The sequence below is a fragment of the Acipenser ruthenus genome, chromosome 19 (genome assembly GCF_902713425.1).
Source record: "Acipenser ruthenus chromosome 19, fAciRut3.2 maternal haplotype, whole genome shotgun sequence".
NCBI lineage: Eukaryota > Metazoa > Chordata > Actinopteri > Acipenseriformes > Acipenseridae > Acipenser > Acipenser ruthenus.
The window spans coordinates 4,553,120-4,575,575 of NC_081207.1; the positions used below are offsets into that span (position 1 = coordinate 4,553,120).

A 22,456-nucleotide genomic window follows, 5' to 3' on the forward strand; every position below is an offset into this window, starting at 1 on the left:
TAGAAAAATAGGGGTTTTGCGAACAGGTTTAGAAGGCAAGTCCACATGCAAATTTCTTGTGAACTGTTAAGTAGCAACAGGAACCGACATCCCGACAATAACAATAATAAAAAAAGAAAATAAAAGTGAGAGCCCGCTGGAGCTAAAACTTTATTAAAAGGAGATAAGAGAAATTCAAATGGTCAGGAAATGACCTTCGTGACTTGTGAATGTGCTGTGCCAGACAGACAGAGACAGAGTCCATCAGTATTTCACAGGTTAATTCATCGCTCTGAATGTACATACCAGCCACAGTGCTTAAAAACTACAGACTGTTTCAAGCCAGCAGGCTCTGCTGAATAAACCTGTGCTGCTCCTGCCTCCCCAAGGGTGTTAATCATTTATGCAACTGTGATGGAACATTAGTGAGATAGATCCCCAGAAGTTAATGCATGTTACCATTAGCTTGTAAAGCACCTTGGGAGGCTTGTTCAATAAATGAAATTGCTATAGTATGTTATTACCATGAAGCAATGGTAATATATGCCAAAGACATGGGGAGGGAGTGTGGATCAGTGGCCAACATGACAGTGAAAAATTTAAGAGCAGCTGTTCAGGTATGTGTTCAAGGTAGCAGAGAGAGGAAGGAGATGTGCCGTCCCAGTTCAGCAATTAAATAAACAACAACAGATCAGCTAAATAACTACAATCAGCAGCAATATTACAAGCAGGTTCCAAACTGGCAACGAGTTGATGGAAATCCATGTTTGAAAAAGATATATATAATTCTACAATAACAAAAAGTGTTGCAAGAGTAGTTGAGCCTTTGAAGGTGCAATGGTTGAGAAAATCTCTCCACCACTCTTAGGACAGGTATGATATTTTTTGATGTACATTTATATAAACTTTTGTAATCGATCTTCATATAAAGGGTCAAAAGGTAAAGTGTTCAGCTGTAGTCCTTCATTGCAGTGTGTTCAGGGATGGGGAGTAGTCCTCTTCATAAGGCCAACACCACCTCGGGACATTCTGCGCTGGATAACCGGTCCACTCTGCTGAGCCACAGGCACTGACAAAGGCGGTTACTGTACACCTAGAGTCCCACCTTCTCTAGGAAGTACCAATTAGTTATGTTATTTCAAGGAATCTTATGACAGAAAAAGGAAAAAAAAAAAACAGAATCTTTAAATGAACTCCAGCCCTTCGTACTTGACGTCTCCGATCTTGGTCTCGGGCAGCAGGATTCGCCCGTCCAGCGTGAATGCCAGGATGTAGGTGGCCACTTTCCCGTCATCCTCCTCGGATTTGAGCGCCAGGATGATCTGGTCGTCGGTGTCGGGGATGAACTTGAAGGAGGAGAAGCCGTGGGTGGGGTGGAGCTCCCCCACGCGGCTCACCGCGATGTCCTGGAAGTCCTGAGAGCACCGCAGGACCAGGTTGGTGGCACGCCGCTCGTCGGCCTTCTCCTCGTAGCGCTCCGAGCTGGCGCGCCGCGGCAGGAAGAACCAGCGCTGCAGAGTGTCGCTCCAGGCTCCAGACTCGTGGATCAGGTAGCCTGGAGGGAGACGCACACAGAGAACAGGGTTAGGCTCCCAAAATTACATTTGCCTTTCTTTCCTTCGCACTTTAGTCCTGGAAGTTAATTACACACTACATTCCAAACCTGGGGTCAATTATAATTGTAATTGTGCAACTCTTAATTGGAATTACAATTGAATCACAGTTACAGTGAAATGTTGAATCTTGGAACACCTGCGTCATTGTAATCATACCATATCATTGATCGATTACAGTTCAATTACGCATCTATTTGTCATTCCATCATTATTCTTATGTAATCTTATAGATATGATTTGCTTGGTTATTTAGAATAAACATGTTTGTGTGTAGTCTGTTACTTTTTAGTGCAATTGTAATTAATTACTGCAGCATAACTGTAACTGAACAAAACAGCTGTCTAGTTATTATCAGTGCACTCTGTTCCTTTGGTTTGGTGGGTGTAAGAAAGAGACTAATTTGAAGTGACAGTTTGCGATTTCCTGCTAACACCACTAACCCAAACAATCGCACCCATATTCAAAAGAGAGCCCACCACCCCCTCACCCCCCCACCCCAAATCAGAGTCTCACCTGGGGACTGGATCCCTGCTGCCGCTCGCAGGGCGTTGTACTGGGGTACCCAGCTCTCGTGCTCCACGTTGCCCCGGAAACCCACCACCTTCACCCACTGGGGGTTATCGTTCACCACCTCCCCAGTGGTGGTGGTCCACTGCTTCCCCAGGCCGCCAACGTACAGGTGCTCATCCTTCACTGCCATCCACTCCGCCTTGAACCCTGGGAACACAACACAGCACTTGTCAAACAGAAGTTATTTAAATAACCTTTACTAAGAACATAAATAGGTGTCTGAGAAATGTCTAATCTCACAGTAAGCAAGCTCCAAATTCCTGCCATGTCACAAGAGGCTTGATCAATCAGATTCCAAACGTGAGGATGCTATCAACCACTACAGAGAGACTCATCACAAAACCAGAACCGAAACACACTCCTGAGTACTGACCCTTGGAGACGATGCCATCCCCATCGGGCAGGATGACCCAGGGCACGGCCTTGCTGCCCTCGATGCGGTACACCACCCCAGTGCGATCGTCCACGCTGTACAGCCGCCCGTTGAAGGCAATGAGCTCCGACAGCTCCATGCCGCGGCCCTTCTCAGCCAAGTGGGACTCCAGCACGGTGTCCTCGCTGTCCCACTCCAGCGTCAGGGCGTCCCCGCTCTCCGACACCACCACGTGGCCCTTCTTCAGCAGGCTGAACCAGGTGTGCTGCTGCTCCTTGCTGTGGGAGTCCGTGTCGAGGTCCGCGATCACGCCGATGCGGTACCGCATCCCCTGCGTGGTCCGCTCAGCCGGGCTCAGTGGGTACGTGTCGTTGTAATGCTCCCTCGCCACCCTGCTCACCAGCCTGCTGTGGGGGCCATCGGGCTGGGTCCTGGCGCCCCCCTCAGAGCGCTGCAGCTGCAACAGGAGGAGCAGGGTGAGCAGCACGGACACCACCACAATGGTCTTCCACTTGAGGCGGAAGCGCGGGTCCGAGGAGTTGGTCATGGAGGCGAGGACGGGAAGGCTGTCGATGGAAATGCGCAAGGGGTTCATGGGCTCTTTCTGCTGCGGAGCAACATAGCCGGGGTCAATGGTCATTGGGGTCAGCAGGCTTGAAGAGCGGGAGAGATCTGGAGGGGAAACAATGACAGAAAAGGACTTGAATACGGTTTCCACTCCGAATAATTGAGATTTTCTCTCTCTTCCCCCGCAAATGTAATATCCTTTTCACACCAACTCAACATTTCACACCCACCAGAAGGGAGAAATGTGTGTTTTAAAATGCAGTGAGTTTTAAGGACCCTTTTTATGCTTGACATTTTGAAAATAGCTGAAAATCCTCATATGAGTTCATCATGCATTTGCGTCTTCCATTATGTGCCCATTTAAAGAGTAGAAGACAGTTTCATTTCAAAGCTGTTTAACCTGTTTAACCTGTTTAACGTTTATAAAAACACTTATCAAAAGAACGTAAACTCCTCCTCCACTTAATCCTTGAAATGCATTTCTTCACAAAAATAACTTTTCCCCTGGCCACCACCAGCATTGTGACAGGCAGGTATCAAGCACAGAGTGTACTTGGGAGTCTCTGTAATTCATCTGAGCTGTAACCGGATTGGGAGGGAGAGGGTGGATGGGAGGTCTAAGAGCAGCTTGCACAATGAAAATGGCAACACAACATCCATGATCTTCAGACACTTGATTCTTAATTTAGAGGTTCAAAAAAAAAAAAAAAGGAAGACTATTGGCTGGTTCCATAAAACTAGATTGGTGCTTATCTTGGTCTAACAAGCAATGCTGCAAGTTAGTTTCAGGCAAGTATTTCAAGAAACAGGAACTCATTACTATTCCCATGTATTATTTACCCAGCACAATGTTTAATGAAGTACAGTATAAATCACTAAACTATGCCACAATGACACAAAACATACAGTAAGCAACAGGACCCAACCAGCTGCATATAGATTCGATAAGCAAGAGGAGGAAAATATTTGCCTTAATGCATCACAGGCCCTATATACAAAAATATCCATGAAAGTACAATCAATTGGTATTACAAATGCATTGCTTTACAAGTCTAAGAGTACACACATTTTAAACTGAGCTTGGTCACCCTGTCACAGAACGAAACACACACACAACCCAAAAGACATGAACACAAACTGTATGCATTATATACACACACACACAATATTTACAGTATAAAAACATGTGCTAAAGTCACAGATAATTACAAATCCATATCCTACCTTTTGTTTTTATAAAACTGAAGGAAACAATACAATACTCACATGCCTCTTTCTGGATTACTTTCGTACGTCTCTAAACATCCACACAGTACACAGATCGGGATTTATGATTTGTCACGTAATTAAAGAATGGAATTCCTTCTTTACGTTATGTAATGAAGCTTGTGTTGGGCTGTATGTACCTGCACTGCACGGTAGACGTGGAGGTTGGGAGTGGCCTCACTCAGATATTCAGTCTGTTCAACAGGTAAAGCAGGAACTGTCAGTAAACAGCACACCTGTTACTAAGGGATAGGCTAGGGGCTGGTCTACACGGATTGGTGTGGTGTTCATAGCTTTAAAAAATAAAACTGTCCACTGCATTAGGGATTTGAACAAAGAATGCTGCTTTTTTCTATTTAATCAAGTGATGCACTTTGTTTAAATGTATATTATTTATGAAACCCGATTAAATAACTTTAGCCCACAGTGCCAAATAATGAACATAGCAAATTGGCAGATGCTGTACGCATTTCCTTCAAACACAACATATTAGGATATTACACAAATTACATATTAGGGGAAAATGTAGACAATATAAAATATTACTTAACATTATGAATGCATTTAAAAGAGGTTAGACCTCAGCCATTAAAATCAATGTTTATTAGCCTTTGCAACATTTTTTTTGTCATTTAAAACTACAGAGCCGTCAACTTAAAAAAATCGTGATAATTTCAAATCAGTTTAAAAATCCTTCTCCGCCACCCCCGCCAGTGGTTAGAGCTTGCCTGTGACTCCTGACAACGCCTTGAGACCCAGCCGTGTGTTTGTCTTTGCACAGTCCTTTCAGCTGTACACCCGGACTGAACAGAGCTCCTTTCTTCAGTCAGCACAGCAGGAAAGAGGCGGAGTCAGTAAAGTCATAGAAACAGGCGACGCCCCCTTCGAGGAGAACGACCCACACAGAAAGCTGCATTGCTAAACTTTACTGGGGCTTTCTATTCTGTAGGCTCCTGCTTTGGACCCGGACTCTGCACTAGAAAACATTTTAACAGACGCGTCTTGGCATCATGAATCTGAATGGAAATGTATTTAACTGGAACTGCTTGTAAAACTTGTAGTTCTACTGTATCTCTGCATCAGGTCTCCCATCTGGCATGTACGGATTAACCCAAAACAGCATTTAGGAGATCAACAAGTAATAAATAAATAGATATAAATACAACCTCGAGTGGAAAACACACACCATTAAAACAACATGTTTTAGTATCTGCTGTGTGACACCATGTCCCTGGACACTAGAGACCTACAAAAATGACAGAGCCAGCAGGGCCTTGGCAGCAGAGGTGGTATAGGAACTCCTCCACACATAGGCGGTGCGTATAAGAGGCTTGGGGGGGGCTAAGCCTCCCCATAATAAATTGCCCAAACCCTCACAAGAAATTGTTCTGACCAACACAAAAAAATATTTGTGAGAGATGATCGATTTTTTTCCCCCCACAAGCACACAAAGCAGGTCTAACGAACATATTTCTCGTTTTCCTACTACGCAACCGCCAGGGCAGCTGGGATATCAAAATCAACACTGTATTACAGATACAGGATTTAGTTGCATTTCAATGTCATTGGAGGAGACAGTGCTTGGCTGGTTTAACGTCAATTCTTCCCCCCGATCTGACCCCCCCCAATACCGCTGCAGGAGGCAGCCAACGAAAAACTCGGAATCCTTTTCGCTCATTCCCTTGCCTTGAACAACCTCTTCACAATTTCTACATTTATTCAAGTTGCTGTTATCTATACAAACAGCTTGACCCGAATCTGATTTTACAGAACTTGTGGAAAAATATTTTCGTAGCATACTGTCTGTTTTCACTCACAATCGTTTTGTGAGAATTTGATAACTCTGACGCTACAGTCAGAACATACTTCCTTTGACTGTTTGAACAAATGCCACCTTTCAGAAAACTGTTTGTGGTGCCAGATTACGAATGTTTCTGAAGTTTTTGTTTTTAGATTTTTCCAGTCCTTCACTCCATTTTCAGTGAAAGTGGAGTCTTTCTAACTTCTGAAAAAGTGTCTGCAAGGAAAGCAGAAAACTGCATCTGCTGTACTCTAAATATGAAAACATAATCTAATATTCTGATGAAAATGAATGGTTTTGCTTACCAAAGACAGTTTTCAGCTACACAGGTAAACATGGCTATGACGGTCTTGTTGCAGTATCACCAAGGTCCAAAATACAGGATTTAGTTGCATTTCAAGATCATTCAAGGAGACAATGCTTGGCTGGCTTACGTCCATTCCTCCGTCGATCTGAGCCCCATATAGATATTCAAAAGTTTACGGTAAGAATGCAGTTTTTTTGCAAATATACTTTATGAAATACATTGAATACCTCTTGATTATAACTACAATAGTAAGTGTGTGTTTAGAAGCTTAATAGTCAGTATTAATAATTGATTAAAATTTGTGTGAAGTGATGGAAAGTGTTTGAAATTGGTGAAGATACCGTAGGACTGCAGAACAGGTTAACGGATTTAAAGGTTTTAAAAAACAGTGCAGCTTGTTATCCTTACTGTTTTTCTAATTTGCTTAAATAGGCATAACATGTTTTAAATAACAAGCTAGTTCAACGTTAAACTTCATTTATTTGGCCGCCAATGTAACATCCCTGAGTGGTTTCGAGGTCTGTTTTGTGCTATCAATTATTATACAGTACAAGTTCTCAAAAAGACGCAGGAGAATGAATCCGGTTTACAGCTTTTATTTGTGTCAGTCAGTCTATTTTTCAAACTCAACACAATGAATTAAACTTAGTAATCAGACTCACTAGTAACAGAGTAATAAAAAATAATGAAAGCCTTAATTTAGAGAGCGAGAGAGTGTATCTTACTGTACATCGTTGGGTTCAGTAAATGCAGGGGTGAAGTGTGGAAGATCCTCCCCAAACGAAAGACTCACGCACCGCCTATGCCTCCATATTACAGCCCCCAACAATCAGGACCGCCCCTCTCGCATTTACAATCCCAGTTTGCCTAAGTGAATGAACATGACAATACAATTCTGTTTGGGTTACCTTTCCTTTTTCTTTTTCTCCCAGTACCTTTGGCTCCAGGCATGCTTCCCAGTACAGGATCAGTAACAGCTTGACTCACTTTTGTTTGTTTTTGTTTTTCTACTGTTCATACAAATTTAATAAAACACATAACATTTTTCCACAAGCTTTGAAAAGAACCAGCAGGATGCCGAGCCTGCTCTATGTGCCGTGCACAATTATGCAACTCCAGATCCAACAGGCAATTACGATAGGATTTTAACCCCAGTGCTGAACTGTAGGTGTAACCGAGTTTCTCTTTTTTTGGTTTAAAGATTAGACTTGTGTCCGATTAAGAAATTGTGATAGTAGCTGTAAAAAAAGTTGATTGCAGGTTGCTCCAGCACTTTGTCCCTTGGACAAGAAGTTTTTTTCAAAAATTGCACAACCCTGCACTGTACCTCTGGACCTCCACCTTTAGCACGGTAGTGCTGGAGACTGAATCAAACGCACAGCAATGAGTGGCAACATTCACCATGCAGGCTCCCATTGGATAGCTGTCACTATCTGACAACAGAGAGCCTTTGAATACAGTTATTCAATCATAAAGACGAGGGAGAGTGGAGGAGGGGGCTGCCTGTCACAACTCTACTGAATCCATCTCCCTCCAGTATAGCCCCTTGTTTATTGTTTTCACAGTACATGGTCCCATCTGCAGCGCAGAACGCAGGCTGCAACTTTGTTATTTTTCCAGGGCTGGTAATAAGACTCCCATTGTATAGCAGTTTACTACAAGTTTAAGAACACAGATCTAAGCTTGTTACCTATACACTGTGGCTAAGCAAGCTCGTGGCAAAACCTGGAATGGGTGAAATTGCTATGCAATAGGAGTCTTAGTTCCATCCCTGTTTTCAGAAATCCAAAGACATTCTACGGAGTAAGATACTTCTACAGGACACCATGTTACTGTATCAAAAGTACAAGCAACACTGAGGAAGACTGATAAAAGGTTTTATTTATTTATTAACTCTAGTTTTTCTACACAATTTAAAATGTCCAATTCGAATGTTGCAACCCACTTAAAGATCAGGAGGGGGTCTCCCGAGTGGCGGGAGCCCTATAGCCTGGAGATCGCAGGCTCGAATCCAGGCTATGTCACTGCCAACCGTGACCGGGGTTTCCTAGGGGGCGGCGCCCGGGTAGGGAGGGCTTAGGTCGGCAGGGAAATCCACGGTTCACCGCGCACCAGCGACCTCTGTGGCCGCTAGAGCGCCTGCGGTTCTGCAGTGGAGCCATCAGATCTGTGTTGTCCTCTGACACTATAGGTCTGGTGGCCTCGCTGTGGATCCGCAGTGCGAAAAAATGATTAGCAGGAGCACGTTTCGGAAGCCACCGTTTCCCCCGAGTTGCCAGGGGGTTGCAGCGGTGAACCAGGATACAAATAACAATTGGGCATTCCAAATTGGGGAGAAAAACGGGGGGTTAAAAAAAAAAACCAAACATTGGCAACGACTACATTTTAAAAATAAGAAAAAAAAAAATGATCAGGAGGAAAGGTTATCAGGTGATCTCTGTGTTCCTCCCTGTTCAGCCGAGAATCTCTTCTTACTGGTAACAAATGCTGCTGAACCCTGGAGGAGAGTCAACCCGACAAGCCTGAACTGTAAGCCTCACTGGAGCACGATGAGGTGAACGCTCTCCAGGCCATTACCCTGCTAGCCCACAGGAGCACAAAGGCAACAACAACATTCAAACCGTGCTTGTGCAACAGGGCGGAGGCTGGGCACGAACTGGCGACCCCGCAAGCGAGCATCTTAACCACAATGCAAGAGAGCCGGGCTCATCTGCATTCGTGGATTTAGAGCTTTTAACTTGTCTCACGGACAGGAGACAGTGCAGCACACAACACTGCCCATTGCATTTGCATGACTCGATCGCACATGGCGGTGCCTTTTCTAGATGGATGAGCCACTGGACCAACTGCTTTGCAATGGGAGCCTTATTTCCAGTCCTGTACCTAGACCCCCTCAAGGAAGCCGGTACCAGGTGTTGCTGATGGAAGTCATTAAAGGGTGGCTGACTGACTCAACTGATATTACAGCCACACCTGCTATGGAAATGTTAGTAAACAGCAAGCGGAGCGCTCCGACATGCAAGGAAGAGTGGAAGGGTTACCTTACAGAACTCAACACATGATATTGAGCTGTATAACAACCTGGCACAGGGATGGCAATAAGACTCCCATTGCATAGCAGTTTGATCCGTTCCTGGTTTTACTATGACTAAGACACACCTGAGCATGTTACATATATGCTGTGGCTAATCCGACTCCTAGTAAAACCTGGAATGGGTGAAATTGCTATGCAATAGGAGTCTTATTTCCATCCCTGTGGCCTATGGCCTTGTATGCTTACAGTATGGTCAGTTTGTGATTCCATACCTAAGCCTGGTTATTCCAGACTTCTATAATCATACTAAGCATGACGAACAGTTCAATCACATTTAGATGAACAGCATGCTGAAGCACACATGACTTGATTTCCTGATCAATGGAATCAATAGAGCCACTCGCAAGATAAACTTATATATTTGAAAAAACACAGGATGAAGCTGGCTTGGCTATTCCCCTGAGTGTCACTGGAATTCCGAAGCCGACTGAGAACGTTCACAGCTGCCGAATTCAAAGCAAACTCGGCTTATTGCAAACTATGCTTTGAAACCAGCTCCCCCAACATACGTGTACATATTATACGACGTACATTTTATTTTATTTTTGTAATGGTGCGCGTGTTATACAATTAAAGCTTCTTTCCAAACAAATAGATCTCTACGCTTTTTTTTGCTTTTGGCCACAACTTGTACCGCTAAGTTTACACATTATTGTGTTTTATTCAAAGCATTTGTTTGCAGTACCAGCTGATTGTAATTTATTTTTAAATGAATTAAAATACTGGCTTCGGAAGCAAATTAAAGGGCAATTTGAGGAAGCACAGTAAGTAACATAGGCTACACTCATAATAATTACGCATTATATTAGCGCCAAATAATTTGAATTAATAGTAGCACGAATAATTCAAAACCGTACTTACAGTGTGGCGTTACTCTGCCAGCAACTCCGGCTTTACGATTTGAAGCAAACGCTGCAGAAAGACGGTATACTACATATTATTAATTACGGCAGCCATCTCCATCTCTGCACACCGCCCACTTCCTCCTCGCAGCTCAGCCAGCTCGGCACCGCCCACATTACGTACCCTGCGTAACGTGCGTGTGTCTCCTGCACAGAAAGCGGGTGCGTTCTTGCAGCACTTCTGACGTCACGAAGCTTCACCCTAGAAATCTGTGCAGATGCAGCACAGCCCAACGCAGGTTTGAAAAGTAGCCGTGGGGGGGCTGGCTCAAAGATCTTCTATATAAACAGGATGGTCAACTCTGCTGACATTGGAACTTCGGTCTGTGCCTAAGCGGTGCATCATGTGAATCCAAGGAGCCCAAGCGACTTTTCCCTGATCTATATCATGTAAAATCTGCCTCATTTCCAAGCGCTCTCTTTTTAAAACGATTGCATTTTTAAACGCGACACCCCTCTTTAAGACTGTTATTATTTCTACGATCGATGTTTTCACCTGGCCTGACATGAGCTCTATCGCTGAAGTGCTGTCAGAACTGCCACTGTCATGCATATTCATGAGCAGTAATAATAACGTGTGTGTGTTAAGGAGGGGGACGGGATTAAAGGCGGAGTTCACTATCTTGTCTATATAGAAGATATTTGGTCAACCCCGGCTTTTCTTCCGTCCCTTCTCTTTTTGTGTGGAAAATGATTTAATAGACAAAAAATAAGCAGGCCATGCAGGGGGAAGGCCAAACGTGACAGCTGCGCATTTCTCGGTTACGGAGTCCCAGCCAAGACAAACAAATGCAAACATTGCCAACGGCTCGCGCCTGCTCCTACTTTGAAAGCCATTGGTCAGAAGCAAAATATGAATATTCAGTACCTTGGTATACCGTATAACTGCACACATGGTCAGCACAATTTTAGAAAACAGTAGAACAGAAAGGGGAAAAAAAGAAATTCTATAAAAAAAAAGTGGTGTTTATGTTATTATCACAATGTGACATTCTGATGTATCAACATGTTAACACATGGGCCAAAAGATTAACTTGTATTTTCTTAAAAAAAAACAAGGTAAAGCCAACAATAAGAATGCGCCTATTTGCGTGAATATACGGTACCCTGAAGCGCTGTATCCTGACCAAATCCCACCCATTGACTTTAAAGCACTCGGCAGCGGGAGAATTCAATTCAATTCTGCAACTGAATAGTAGTCGGACTGAGTGTCTTTTGCTCTGTATTTTATTATTTAAAATCTATATTTATTTGACAGTATATATTTGTTATTTTAAGTTTTTACAGTGTGTATACAGAGCAAAAGATGAACTGCTTGAATATTGCAGACATTGCGCCCAACTCTCCACGCAAAACGCGGGGACAAATTCAGGTAAAACTAAAAATAATGTTTTGGGAAATAAATGTGTTAAACATCTTTAATTGCTCAAGGCTTTGATATTGTTTTTAGACGCGTAAATATTTTGAAATATGTCTTTAGAAACAGCATGCATTGTATGTATTTAAAGTTGTCAGTTGTACTGTGTTAAGCTTTATATTTAAATACATACTCACTAGACTCACTTTCCTTAAATATAAAGTAACAAAGAACAAGTATAATCGTTTTTTACAAACGTGTATGATATACGTTTTTAATCGCAAAGCAACAGGACGAAAAAACGCGGGGCTTTTGTATGCACGGAAATGAGAACTAAATGTCATACCTTCGTAGCAAATAAATTATTGACAACATGTTTACGTTTTAATTCCAGGTAATATTCGGGCCGATGTTCTCAGGAAAAAGGTAAGTCTTTTTTTTAAATTTGTTTTTAGCGGAAAAAAAAACGGATGTATTGTTTTTTTTTACGTGGGTCTGGGCGCCAAGACAAACTGTAATTTTAATGTACTGTGCACGTAGCGGGAATGCCTTCTTGTGAATATAATGTATTGATAACTTGTTTGTAATAGTTATTAGACTGATTCTTTCACTGACTTTTGGAAAATAAAACACACACATATATATATATATATATATATATATATATATATATATATATATATATATATATATATATATATATATATATATAACCCTTTCCCATCACTACCAATGTACCAAGAAGTTGTCCATTCACTGCAAATTCAAATCGTGTAGATTTTTATTTTTTATTTACTGTAACAAATGTAATTAATTTAAAATCATAATTAAGTCTTGTAGCTGCTTCAGTTGGTAATAGACTACGCCCTCCAGGATCTACGTGATCAAATCGTATTTAGCAAGACTACACAGCATTCAAAAGGCTATTTGAGCCACGTGTTTTTACCAACCTTTTTTAATCTTTTTTTTTTTTTTTTCTTCCTACAATTAAACTGTGTAGACGGACACAATTTGTGTTTTTTCTGAGGGTACATGTTTCATATTTAAATATAAACACTATTATCTGAATAAAATTAAATATAGTCATTATCCTCTGTTGGATTTTAATTTGAATAGAGATACTCACCTCTATCCAAAGCAGAGCGAAACATGGTTTGAACTGTTGTAAGTCTTGCCTGGTTGCTTCTCCTCGGACATGTTGTGCTTTTGTCTTTTTGCAGTACAGAGCTGATGCGCCGCGTACGCAGGTTTCAGGTTGCACAGTACCGGTGTTTGGTGGTGAAATATGCCAAAGACACGCGTTACTCTGAGAACGGAGTTGCCACGCATGACAGGTGAGAATTCAGTGTGGGTTCAGGTTGTCTTATATTTCAAAGTCTCAAACTGTTAAATATTACATCTTTTTTTTCTGAAAATGTCTGTCTACCTGTGCTGCCAATATAGGTTATCTGTGATGCCAGGTAGAGATCTGTTTGTAATGTGTGACTGCTGCTGAAGTGTAAAATGCCTTTTATAATATCTTTCTGTGCAGACATACAATGGAAGCGGTGCCTGCCAGCCAGCTGAAGGAAGTCTACCAGCAAGCCCTTGAGTGCTGTGTCATCGGGATTGATGAGGGACAGTTTGTAAGTGGATTGTCATGCCTTCCTTTTACTCCAGAGCTCTGCAATTAGAATTCTAAAAGGTGTAAGGGTGCCTAACTGAAAACCTATTGCTTTAATTCTTATTACAATGATCCTTTAGCTTAATCTACAACAGTATTTGATGTGTTGCTGCAGTGGGTTGGGGATGTGGGTATACTAATCACTATTCTAACTGATTTATGTACTCCTCTCTCTCGTTTTTAGTTCTCAGACACTGTGGAGTTTTGTGAAGAAATGGCCAACCGAGGGAAAACCATTATTGTAGCTGCCCTGGATGGAACATTCCAGAGAAAGGTATTGCTTCCCTGACAGCATACAGTCACACCCATAGGCATCTTTGTTTTACTAGTACATTTAATTTAAGTGCTTCATGTTGCTTGCCCCTGTGTTTTAAATGGACTGCGTTAGTCTTCTGCAATGGCTCCCAGTTTGTATTGTATTGTGACACACAGTTAAGTCTGTGAGTTTAGAGTACTAGTTTTGAAAGGTTTAGTTACCAGTGAGGCAGGGAGAGGGGAGCTTATGATATTAAAATGCTTTTTGTCACCACACCTGCACTAGTGGGATATTGTCCACATCTGTGGACTCTGGCATCGGATTTCTCAAGCGGTTTGTTTTACAAGGTTGCTTTACATCCTGTTCACTGAATCTCTGTTTCAGGCGTTTGGTAACATTTTGAACCTGGTTCCTCTGGCGGAGAGTGTGGTGAAGCTGAACGCGGTGTGCATGGAGTGTTTCAGAGAGGCTGCTTACACCAAGAGGCTCGGGGCTGAGAAAGAGGTGAGCCAGCTTTGCTTCAGGAATTGGCAGGCGGAATGCTTTGTCAGAGGTTGGATTTATGCACTTTAGTAAGCGCCTTGATAAGTGAGTAGTTGGGACAGGCCCTTTCCACTTTGATGGCTATCGATCTTGTAATATGCAGCCAGTGTGACTGTCCACCACAGGCATGTACAGTATATGCCTTCTGTCTCTCTTGAAATACCAGGCAACTTGTTCTGTTGCTGGAGAATGTCCCCTATAACTACACTGCTGGAAAAGTTACCCTCTGCTGCTGTTGACACAATGAAGACTGCACATGAAACATGGGGAGGGGGTAGAGAGGGGTATTGCTGGTACAATACAACCTGCGTCTTATGTTATTGTTTCTTTTAATGCCGTGACCAGGTCGAGGTGATTGGAGGCACCGATAAATACCATGCAGTATGCAGAGCCTGCTACAGTGCAGCACTCCCATCCAGCAAAGAGAACCACGCTCCCCACAAAAGAATAGAAGAGACCCCGCCTCAAACCATGACGGGGAAGCAGGTGGACATTAAAGCACCCAGGAAACTCTTTGGAACCCTCCAGATTTGACCAGGACTTGGTCCTGCAACCTACAAAAACAATTAGGAAGCACGAGCACTGAGAAGTGCCTTTTTTATTATTTTTTTTATTGCATTTTATGTATATAATGTATTTTTTAAAATTGTTTGCGTAGTTAAAAAAAGAGCCAGTTCTATGCACTTACCGCTGGTTGATGTTATTAATATGGAAGGTCTTTACTGTATATGCAGCAATATTTTCCTGCCTACTTTTTCCACATCAGTCCCTGTCCTGAAGGTACATTTATTATACTGGCCTCAACAACGGGCGGATGGGATGACCACGGGACTGCTTTCAGAAGGGCCATCACTGTTTACCTGAGCTTCCTTTAAACCAGCATCCTAAAGACATTTATTTTTGTGTCCATTTCTGCAATACATGGTAAATAAGCTGGTACACTAACAGTTGCTACTGTAACTAGTGAGGTAGGAAAAAGGGTTTTGTTTATAAACCAGACCGACCTTATGTCTGCTGTGTTCCTTTGTAAAGTTTAACATTGCACATGGTTGTCTAGCTCTTAGCTAAGGAAAAATGCAGTCTGTATTGTTTAACACAGCTGTCACATGGGAGCTGCAGTTACTACTGCAAGAGGGAATGTCTTATTAAATACTTGGTGTGGAGCGAGTGTTGCGCATGCATATTCATATAATTGATCTCTGTGAGAGTGAGACTTGACCTCTACAATGCCAGTTACTACTAATAAAATCACTGCCGTTGTGGTCTCACTTTATGGAGCTGCTCACTCATGTCATGTTACACATTTTCAGAAAAATGCCACAAGTCTTTACCATCAACCTTGATAGGCCAAATGTTTTAGAATATTGAAAATAAATGTTATTTGTTTAAGTGTGTGTAATATATATATATATTAAATAAACTGACACAAAAGACACAGTTGAAAATGTCATTTTATTTGATTAAAAAGACAGTGGTAATTAATGGCAACAAATAAAACCTGACCCAAGGTGCAACATTAATTTTGCAATTCCACCAGGAAGCTGTATCATGACAATACTGGTACTCCAATCTGCTGGTTTCACAACCCCTATCCTGGATGACACAGTTGGCTTCAAACTCCCAATTCATCTTAGAATACCTGATGTTAATTTAGGCAAAACCTGTGCTACTTAAGGTCTGAAACCAGCCCTGAATGTTATCTTGGGTAAGTTAGATAGTCAAAATGTATGCTTACTGAGGTGTGTGAAACCAGCTGTGAATGTTATCTTTTGTTTCCACCAGCTACAAGCAGCGCTATTCATAATGAACTGCTTTCCAGTACTAGCACGTGATGTTGCACCAGCTTTCTTTCACTGTGGAACTGAAACACTGGCATGCAATCAAATTACAATGTCAGGCAGAAAAAGCAGCATTGTGCCTTTATGGGTTATTGTGTTAAATAGTGATGTTCAAAATCTTTGGCCTTAAAGCTAAATTACATATTTGGTTTATGTGCATAATGTTTTTTTTGTGACACATTTTAAGAATTTCCAGAGTCCCAATCAGGTATTTTACCACAGATAAACATACTATCTACTACACCCTAACATTTACACAATGAAAAACTATTTATCCACAGGAACCAGTGCATAAGCCAATGTAGTCATTACCCTACCTTAAGAAGTTGTATGGAAGTAGTTGGTATTTAATATATATGATATTTAGATATATAACTTGGGAGCATTGCTTTCTTTCAGCAAAGTTAAGGCATGCTGGAAATGGTTAATTTATTCAGCCTACAAAATGTACCTCCCCAACCCCCAAACTGGTATAAAACCTTACAGTAGTTCAATCCATTTGAATTTGTATTAACATCCAGGACTGCACAGCACAATCTGTTTCTTATAAACTAAACTTACCATAAAAGCGCAAAACAACATTACCTACATAAAAGTCCTTTCCCTTTCACGTCAGGTTTTATTACCATCTCATTAATCTTTCACACAAAATCACACCTCCATTACTAAAACGTTCTCCCAATGTGGGGTGGAGGTTACACCAAAATGGCACAGTTACACAGTTCTGTGCCAAATAGGAAGAAGCCCAAACTGTCAAATGGAATTCATCAACTAGTTTAAAGCAGAACAGCTAGGTTATCAAGACATCTTGAAATAGGGCATCACTTTTGAGGGGGCTGGTTACAGTATAGCTACTGGGAAACAGGGAAGTAGTCAGTTTTAAAAAAATAAATAAATAATAATAATGATGTTATTAGGGAGGTGCAAACAGTCAAAAGAAGGAGGCAATCAACAAAATAAATTACGTATGGGGTATTGAATGTGCTTTGGCACTTTTTATAAAAAAAAAAAAAAAATATATATATATATATATATATATATATATATTTCTTCATATATTTTAAATCATAATTTAACTAAACCATGTCCCCTTAAAAAAAAACTACTCCTTGTGGTACAATGTAAACTATTAACTGTTTAAACTACACAGATCTGTAAAGTAGGAATACTAAATATTAACTAAAAAATAATAAATGTAAGGCAATCAAAGTTTGTCCTTTATATACAAACACACGCACAGCGTATCAAACAAGAACAAGCGTTGCAGGATACAAGCTTTATAACAACAAGAAAAGCAAAAAAATAACAAATTAAAAAACCAGAAAGTATTAAGGCACATTGTATCCAGTGCGGGAACTTTATATTTCACCAATGCTTGAAGGCTACTAGGGGCAGCTAGGTTTGGAGAAGACCACCATCTACAGAGCTACCCAGACACATCTTTTTACAATCCTGATTTTAAAATAGTTAACAGGGCTCTCCCTGGATGCCGTGTCAGGGGAAACAGAGTGCACCCCTTGGCTAAAGAGCTGATCAAACTCCCATCAGCCCTACTCCCTGCTGCACGGAACACACACTGCTTCCAGACACAGAGTCCAGGGACAACTCCACAGGCTAGAACACCGCTGACCACAGAAGAGGTTTGGATGGGACAGCTAGTTCTGTTCTCCACTCCTTGCACAGACATACCCGCTGCACCCCAGTAGCCCTGGCTGTTCCAATGTAAGAAAGGACTGGACTTTTGCTCTAAAACTCTTGTACTGACATGCAAACAATATAACATATAGGACAGGAGTACATAAAGGAAAAGGGTCTCCCAATACTTTGCATGCTCCTCTGCTGTTGTGTTGCTGGAGTTGATGCTTCAGGGAATATAAAATGTGCGTGATTATATTTCATGTTGAAAGGGGGCGATTTAATAGATTCAGCTATTGATCATCCCATTCTATCATGTACTAATGCTGCATTTACTGAATATTTTACTTAAAAACTTGGGATTTAAATCATTTTATTATCCATGTGCATTTCAGATAGGATGGCATTGGACTGCCTGTCCGGAGTGTGTTTAAAAACAAGTTGATCACTACAGATGAAACTAATTCACCTTCACGCCTGCAGTACTCTCTCAGAGACTGCATTGACTACTGCAGAAAAAAAAAAAAACACACACACACACACAATGTGGTTGTTACGTTTTAATACTACAGTTGTAGTATTTTAGCTTTACGCTATGCAGTGGTTTTAGGGAACCAAGACTTGACATGAATAAAGACTACAAAAATGACTCAAATCCCCAGTGATTAGAAACTTGATTTGTTTACGCAAACAAACCTTTGAGGTTGAGAAATTAACATGTTCCAAATAAAAATGCTTCTGTCTATGATAAACAGAAACAGGCCTTTATGTACTCCTCCTTCGGACAGCTTGTTGGCGCCAGGCCCAGTCCTTGTCTTTGGTCCAGGCTCCGTGTTAAATCTCTCAGTAGACTGGAGGCTGGTACCCCCCCTCACCACTCGGATCTGGGTTTGCGACGAAGGGAGGCTGCTGGTAGCTCTCGACGCCGACTGGAGGGTATCCCGCGTAGCTGGCTGTGGTGTCAGGGGCTGGGTCTGTGTAGCTCTGGGGAAACTCCCCCATTCCCTGACGGTACCTCCTCAGGGCAAAGCATGCCAGCAGTCCCTGGAATGTCAAAAACCAGGAGGATGAAAATGCAATTTTCTAGAACCTGTGTATCACATTGTGCATCCTCACTGTGGTTTACCTGGCTTTTACTACTTTTACAATTCCTATGCATTCGATTCATATGTACATGTTTTTTTATTTTATGTGTTTCCCTAAAGTGTAATATTAATTCTGCTCTCAAGGTTGCATGCCAGTCTAAACATAGTGCACTAAAACTAGTTACCATTTTTCTTTTGGAATGAGGATTAAAGTCCAGTTGCAGCATTCATTACTGTACAATAAAAACACTGGTAAGGAGGTGACTCAGGGGGTGTTTGAGGGCTGGGGGCAGTTCTTACCCAGGTGAAGATGGAGAAGAAGCTAAAGGTAATGACAGCCCTTGCACTGTCTGATCCAACGAGGGGGGTTTCTGTCATCGTCACCCACTTATTGGTCAGAAAGCAGAATCCCACGAACCACAGTATTGACCACACACCTGAAACCACAGGCAGGATGAGATACAGTCAGAACAACATTACCCAGCAACATTCAGCTCTGCTACAATACTTCTAATAGAACATTCTACTGCATGACATTGATCGGAACCATCAAACTGCGATACCTCGTTCTCTCTGGAATTGTGGGTCAGACTGGACCCAAAGTCAGGGTGGTTGGACATTTTACAATCGCTGCACGTTGAGAACTTAAATGTCAAACGGTACGACGAAGTCTGGGGGTCATCACAAACTCTAGAGAGGAGACGTTTTCCGAGCTTGTACCTGAGAAGACGAGGTCGGCGATGACGATGTACTTCCTCTCGTTGGCATTGCTGATCTGTGGGAAGTAGATGTCGAGGATGAAGAAGGCGGTGGCGGCGAGGAAGGCCAGCAAGCCAATGCCCACCCCATAGTGACAGGCATCCAGGCTCCCTCCGAAGACGCAGTGCTGCACGGAGGTGCCTGATGGGTTGATGTAACCTTCCGCAGTGATGCACGCAAACACTATGATGGCAAAGATCTGAAGCAAGAAGAAATACAGACCTGTCACACCACGTCCGCCGTTTCGTTCTCAGAAGCACAGTTTAATTACCGAGTCTCCTGGGTGACATCTGTTATACATGTTTCACATAGACTTGCATTTTTAGTATGCAAGGAAAAAAAAAAAAAAAATAGAAAGCATTGCTGTGGAACTGAATAACTTGAATTAAGCTCTTTTTGTTTTTTTGGGGATCTACGTAGTTAAGTGTTAAAACAGAACTGAGAAATACAGTCGAAGCCTCCTAATTGGGATACTAAGGTCGTCTCAACTGCCTCTCGTTTAATTGGGAAAGCCGCTTATTCAGGATATTTTTCCTTCCCCCAAGGCATCTTGATAAAGCGGCGACAGACTGTAGTAAATGTTTATGTCTATTGCTGTACTTAGAGTTTAAGGCCACTAGAGGGAACAACTTAGACTAAAAAATGTCCACAGCTCAGGCGAGAAACAGTAGCACCTGTTCTAAAGGAAGGTCTGCGCTCTAGAAATTGAGACCGATCAGATCAGATCGCTCACCGTTTAACATAAATGTCAAAATGAATTTTAACTATTTGTTTTGCAGCGTGTTTTTTGGCTAACTAAATTATGCAACCTTCATTATTTTGACCCACTCCCTTATTTCATGTGAATATATAAGGGTTTTCCCAACCACAACATCAGATCAGTGTTGGCCTGGCCCCCGGTTGTGAATCAAGGCTTGTAATAGCCATGAACCCGGGGTTCCGATAACGTCATGTGCAAGACGGTCACTAGAAGCAAGAGACTGACTGAACTGCAGCCCAGGTATTCCATTTCATACCACCTGCTCCTGTTTATATCACTCCAGTCCTAATGCTGGAGACAGAAGGGACATCATGTTCTGTACGTGTATACTGTATCTAGGATCAAACAAACAAGAGAAGCAATAGGCCAGCTACAACTGCAGTAAGGCAGGAGGAGGAGGAGGAGGAGAACAGAAGTGAAGCTGTTTACAATAAATTTGAGTATCTATATATACTTATATCCTTAAATGCGTTTTACTTGCTCTTATCTGCCCCCTATTTTACTGCATTTAACCCTGTACTGTAATCTGTCAAGTGTTATTTAATCTGTAGTATTTTGTATTTAATTACATCCTGATGTAACTATCACTGACACTTATCTGCTCCTTTATTGAATCGTATTTTGTCATACTTGTACTTGCTAGAACCAAAGTCATTGTATTTATCTTGCTCTTAATTGTATTATTACTTGTACTGTGTCCTTGAAATGTATTTTTGTTCTGGATAAGGGCGTCTGCTAAGAAATAATAATAATAATAATAATAATAATGTTAACCATTACCCTACTAGTATAGGCAACTATACACTGTCACTGGTTTCCTTGCTGGTTTGCAATTCAAATGGAGCCATACATGGCCGAACGCCTTCCAACACCTTGTAGACTCAATGGGGGTGCGATGTGCCCATAGGGTACCATAAACTGGTCTGGACTGTTTTCCAGGTTTGTCAGCTTCCTCTGATATTGGATAACTGACCAGGGGCTGGAAGCACACAGTTTGATCATGTGGCTCACCAACCAACACTTTTTGCATTTTATTATTATTATTTTTTTAAAGCAGTACATTTAAAAGATGTCACACTTACAACGTGCATCAATGCAATATTTTAAAATGAGATTAATAATGACGTACTATTACTAATAATAATACTTAGACTTGATAGCGTTGATTCGTATGAGAGGGTGCGTTTCTGCCGTTGTCTTTGCAACAGGAATCACACGCTCGCATGATAAGGAGAATAATGCCGAATTCACCAGTCACGGACAACACAAACGCTTAATTGTTAAACCATTATAGGCAACATTATAACTGTTACTATAATTGTGTGCACCACGCCTAAAATGTACGACTTGAAACTTGTACGTGTTCTCTTTGTCTGCGGCCTAGGTGTGTCACTGTGTCAATATGAGGAAAAAAGTTGTACACCTTACCATTTATTGAACGTTATACAATTTCTAAGACTTGTTACCAATTGCAATTCCACGTTATATTCTGTTTGCTATCAACCTGTTCTCAATTAAAATGCATTATATGTTCTAGCAAGAAAACGCGACTGCACAGGACCATAATATAACAATTTTGAAATAAAGTGAGCATTTATCTTTTGTTTTAATAAAACCTTTACAACGAAATAGCTGCGTTCAGCACTGAAGCATTTTATACATATTACTTATGTATAAAATGACAAACTAAAAGTGACTTTTACTTATGAAAAATAATTGTTACACATTTTCGTCATACTGCATTCCCAAAATGTTGAAACTAAACGCATTGCTATGAATATCTGTGCATTGTACTCCCCACTAATGTTTTCTTGATGGCAAACAACAATTTTGTTTCAGTTCATATTATTTTGTCAACTCACCCAACTCAGAACCCGTGAAATAGTTTGCGGCTGTTGCGCAAAATTCATAAAATCGAAGGCACCTCCGGCATTCGAAGAGCCGTAAGTCTCCATGTTTTACTTTTTATTTTTAAGTGTCCAAAATGACCTAACTACAGTAACACTGTTCCCCCTCGCTTCACAAACTATGCAACTTTCTTTTCCTGAAAGTAAAAGGAGAGGGGAAAAAAAAAAACTCCCATCA

General features: G+C 41.5%; 3 protein-coding genes across 8 annotated transcripts; 1 reads left to right on the forward strand and 2 right to left on the reverse strand.

The window, feature by feature from the left end:
* Positions 1–137: 137 nt before the first annotated feature.
* Positions 138–13,031, reverse strand: cant1a (calcium activated nucleotidase 1a). Of its 6 annotated transcripts, none has more exons than XM_058992404.1 (4): positions 12,959–13,031; positions 2,539–3,210; positions 2,109–2,312; positions 138–1,534 (listed from the first exon to the last, which is right to left on the reverse strand). In XM_058992404.1, exons 1-4 carry the CDS (start codon positions 12,981–12,983, stop codon positions 1,164–1,166), a joined length of 1,272 nt encoding a protein of 423 aa, XP_058848387.1. In that variant the 5' UTR covers positions 12,984–13,031; the 3' UTR covers positions 138–1,163. The 6 variants fall into 6 exon arrangements, with proteins under 6 accessions (XP_058848387.1, XP_033896804.1, XP_033896803.1 ...); XM_034040913.3 differs by lacking the exon at positions 12,959–13,031 and adding an exon at positions 10,435–10,661; XM_034040912.3 differs by lacking the exon at positions 12,959–13,031 and adding an exon at positions 7,388–7,771.
* LOC117424521 (thymidine kinase, cytosolic-like) lies at positions 11,621–15,419 on the forward strand. Its single transcript, XM_034040917.3, has 7 exons — positions 11,621–11,847; positions 12,227–12,258; positions 13,053–13,166; positions 13,364–13,457; positions 13,680–13,769; positions 14,136–14,255; positions 14,640–15,419. The coding sequence occupies exons 1-7, from the start codon at positions 11,782–11,784 to the stop codon at positions 14,826–14,828; spliced, it is 705 nt and encodes a 234-aa protein (XP_033896808.2). The 5' UTR covers positions 11,621–11,781; the 3' UTR covers positions 14,829–15,419.
* A 313-nt stretch (positions 15,420–15,732) lies between these two features.
* On the reverse strand, positions 15,733–22,456 carry LOC117424226 (synaptogyrin-2-like). The gene is made up of 4 exons (XM_034040401.3): positions 22,234–22,456; positions 19,573–19,810; positions 19,153–19,289; positions 15,733–18,811 (listed from the first exon to the last, which is right to left on the reverse strand). Exons 1-4 carry the CDS (start codon positions 22,324–22,326, stop codon positions 18,611–18,613), a joined length of 669 nt encoding a protein of 222 aa, XP_033896292.1. The 5' UTR covers positions 22,327–22,456; the 3' UTR covers positions 15,733–18,610.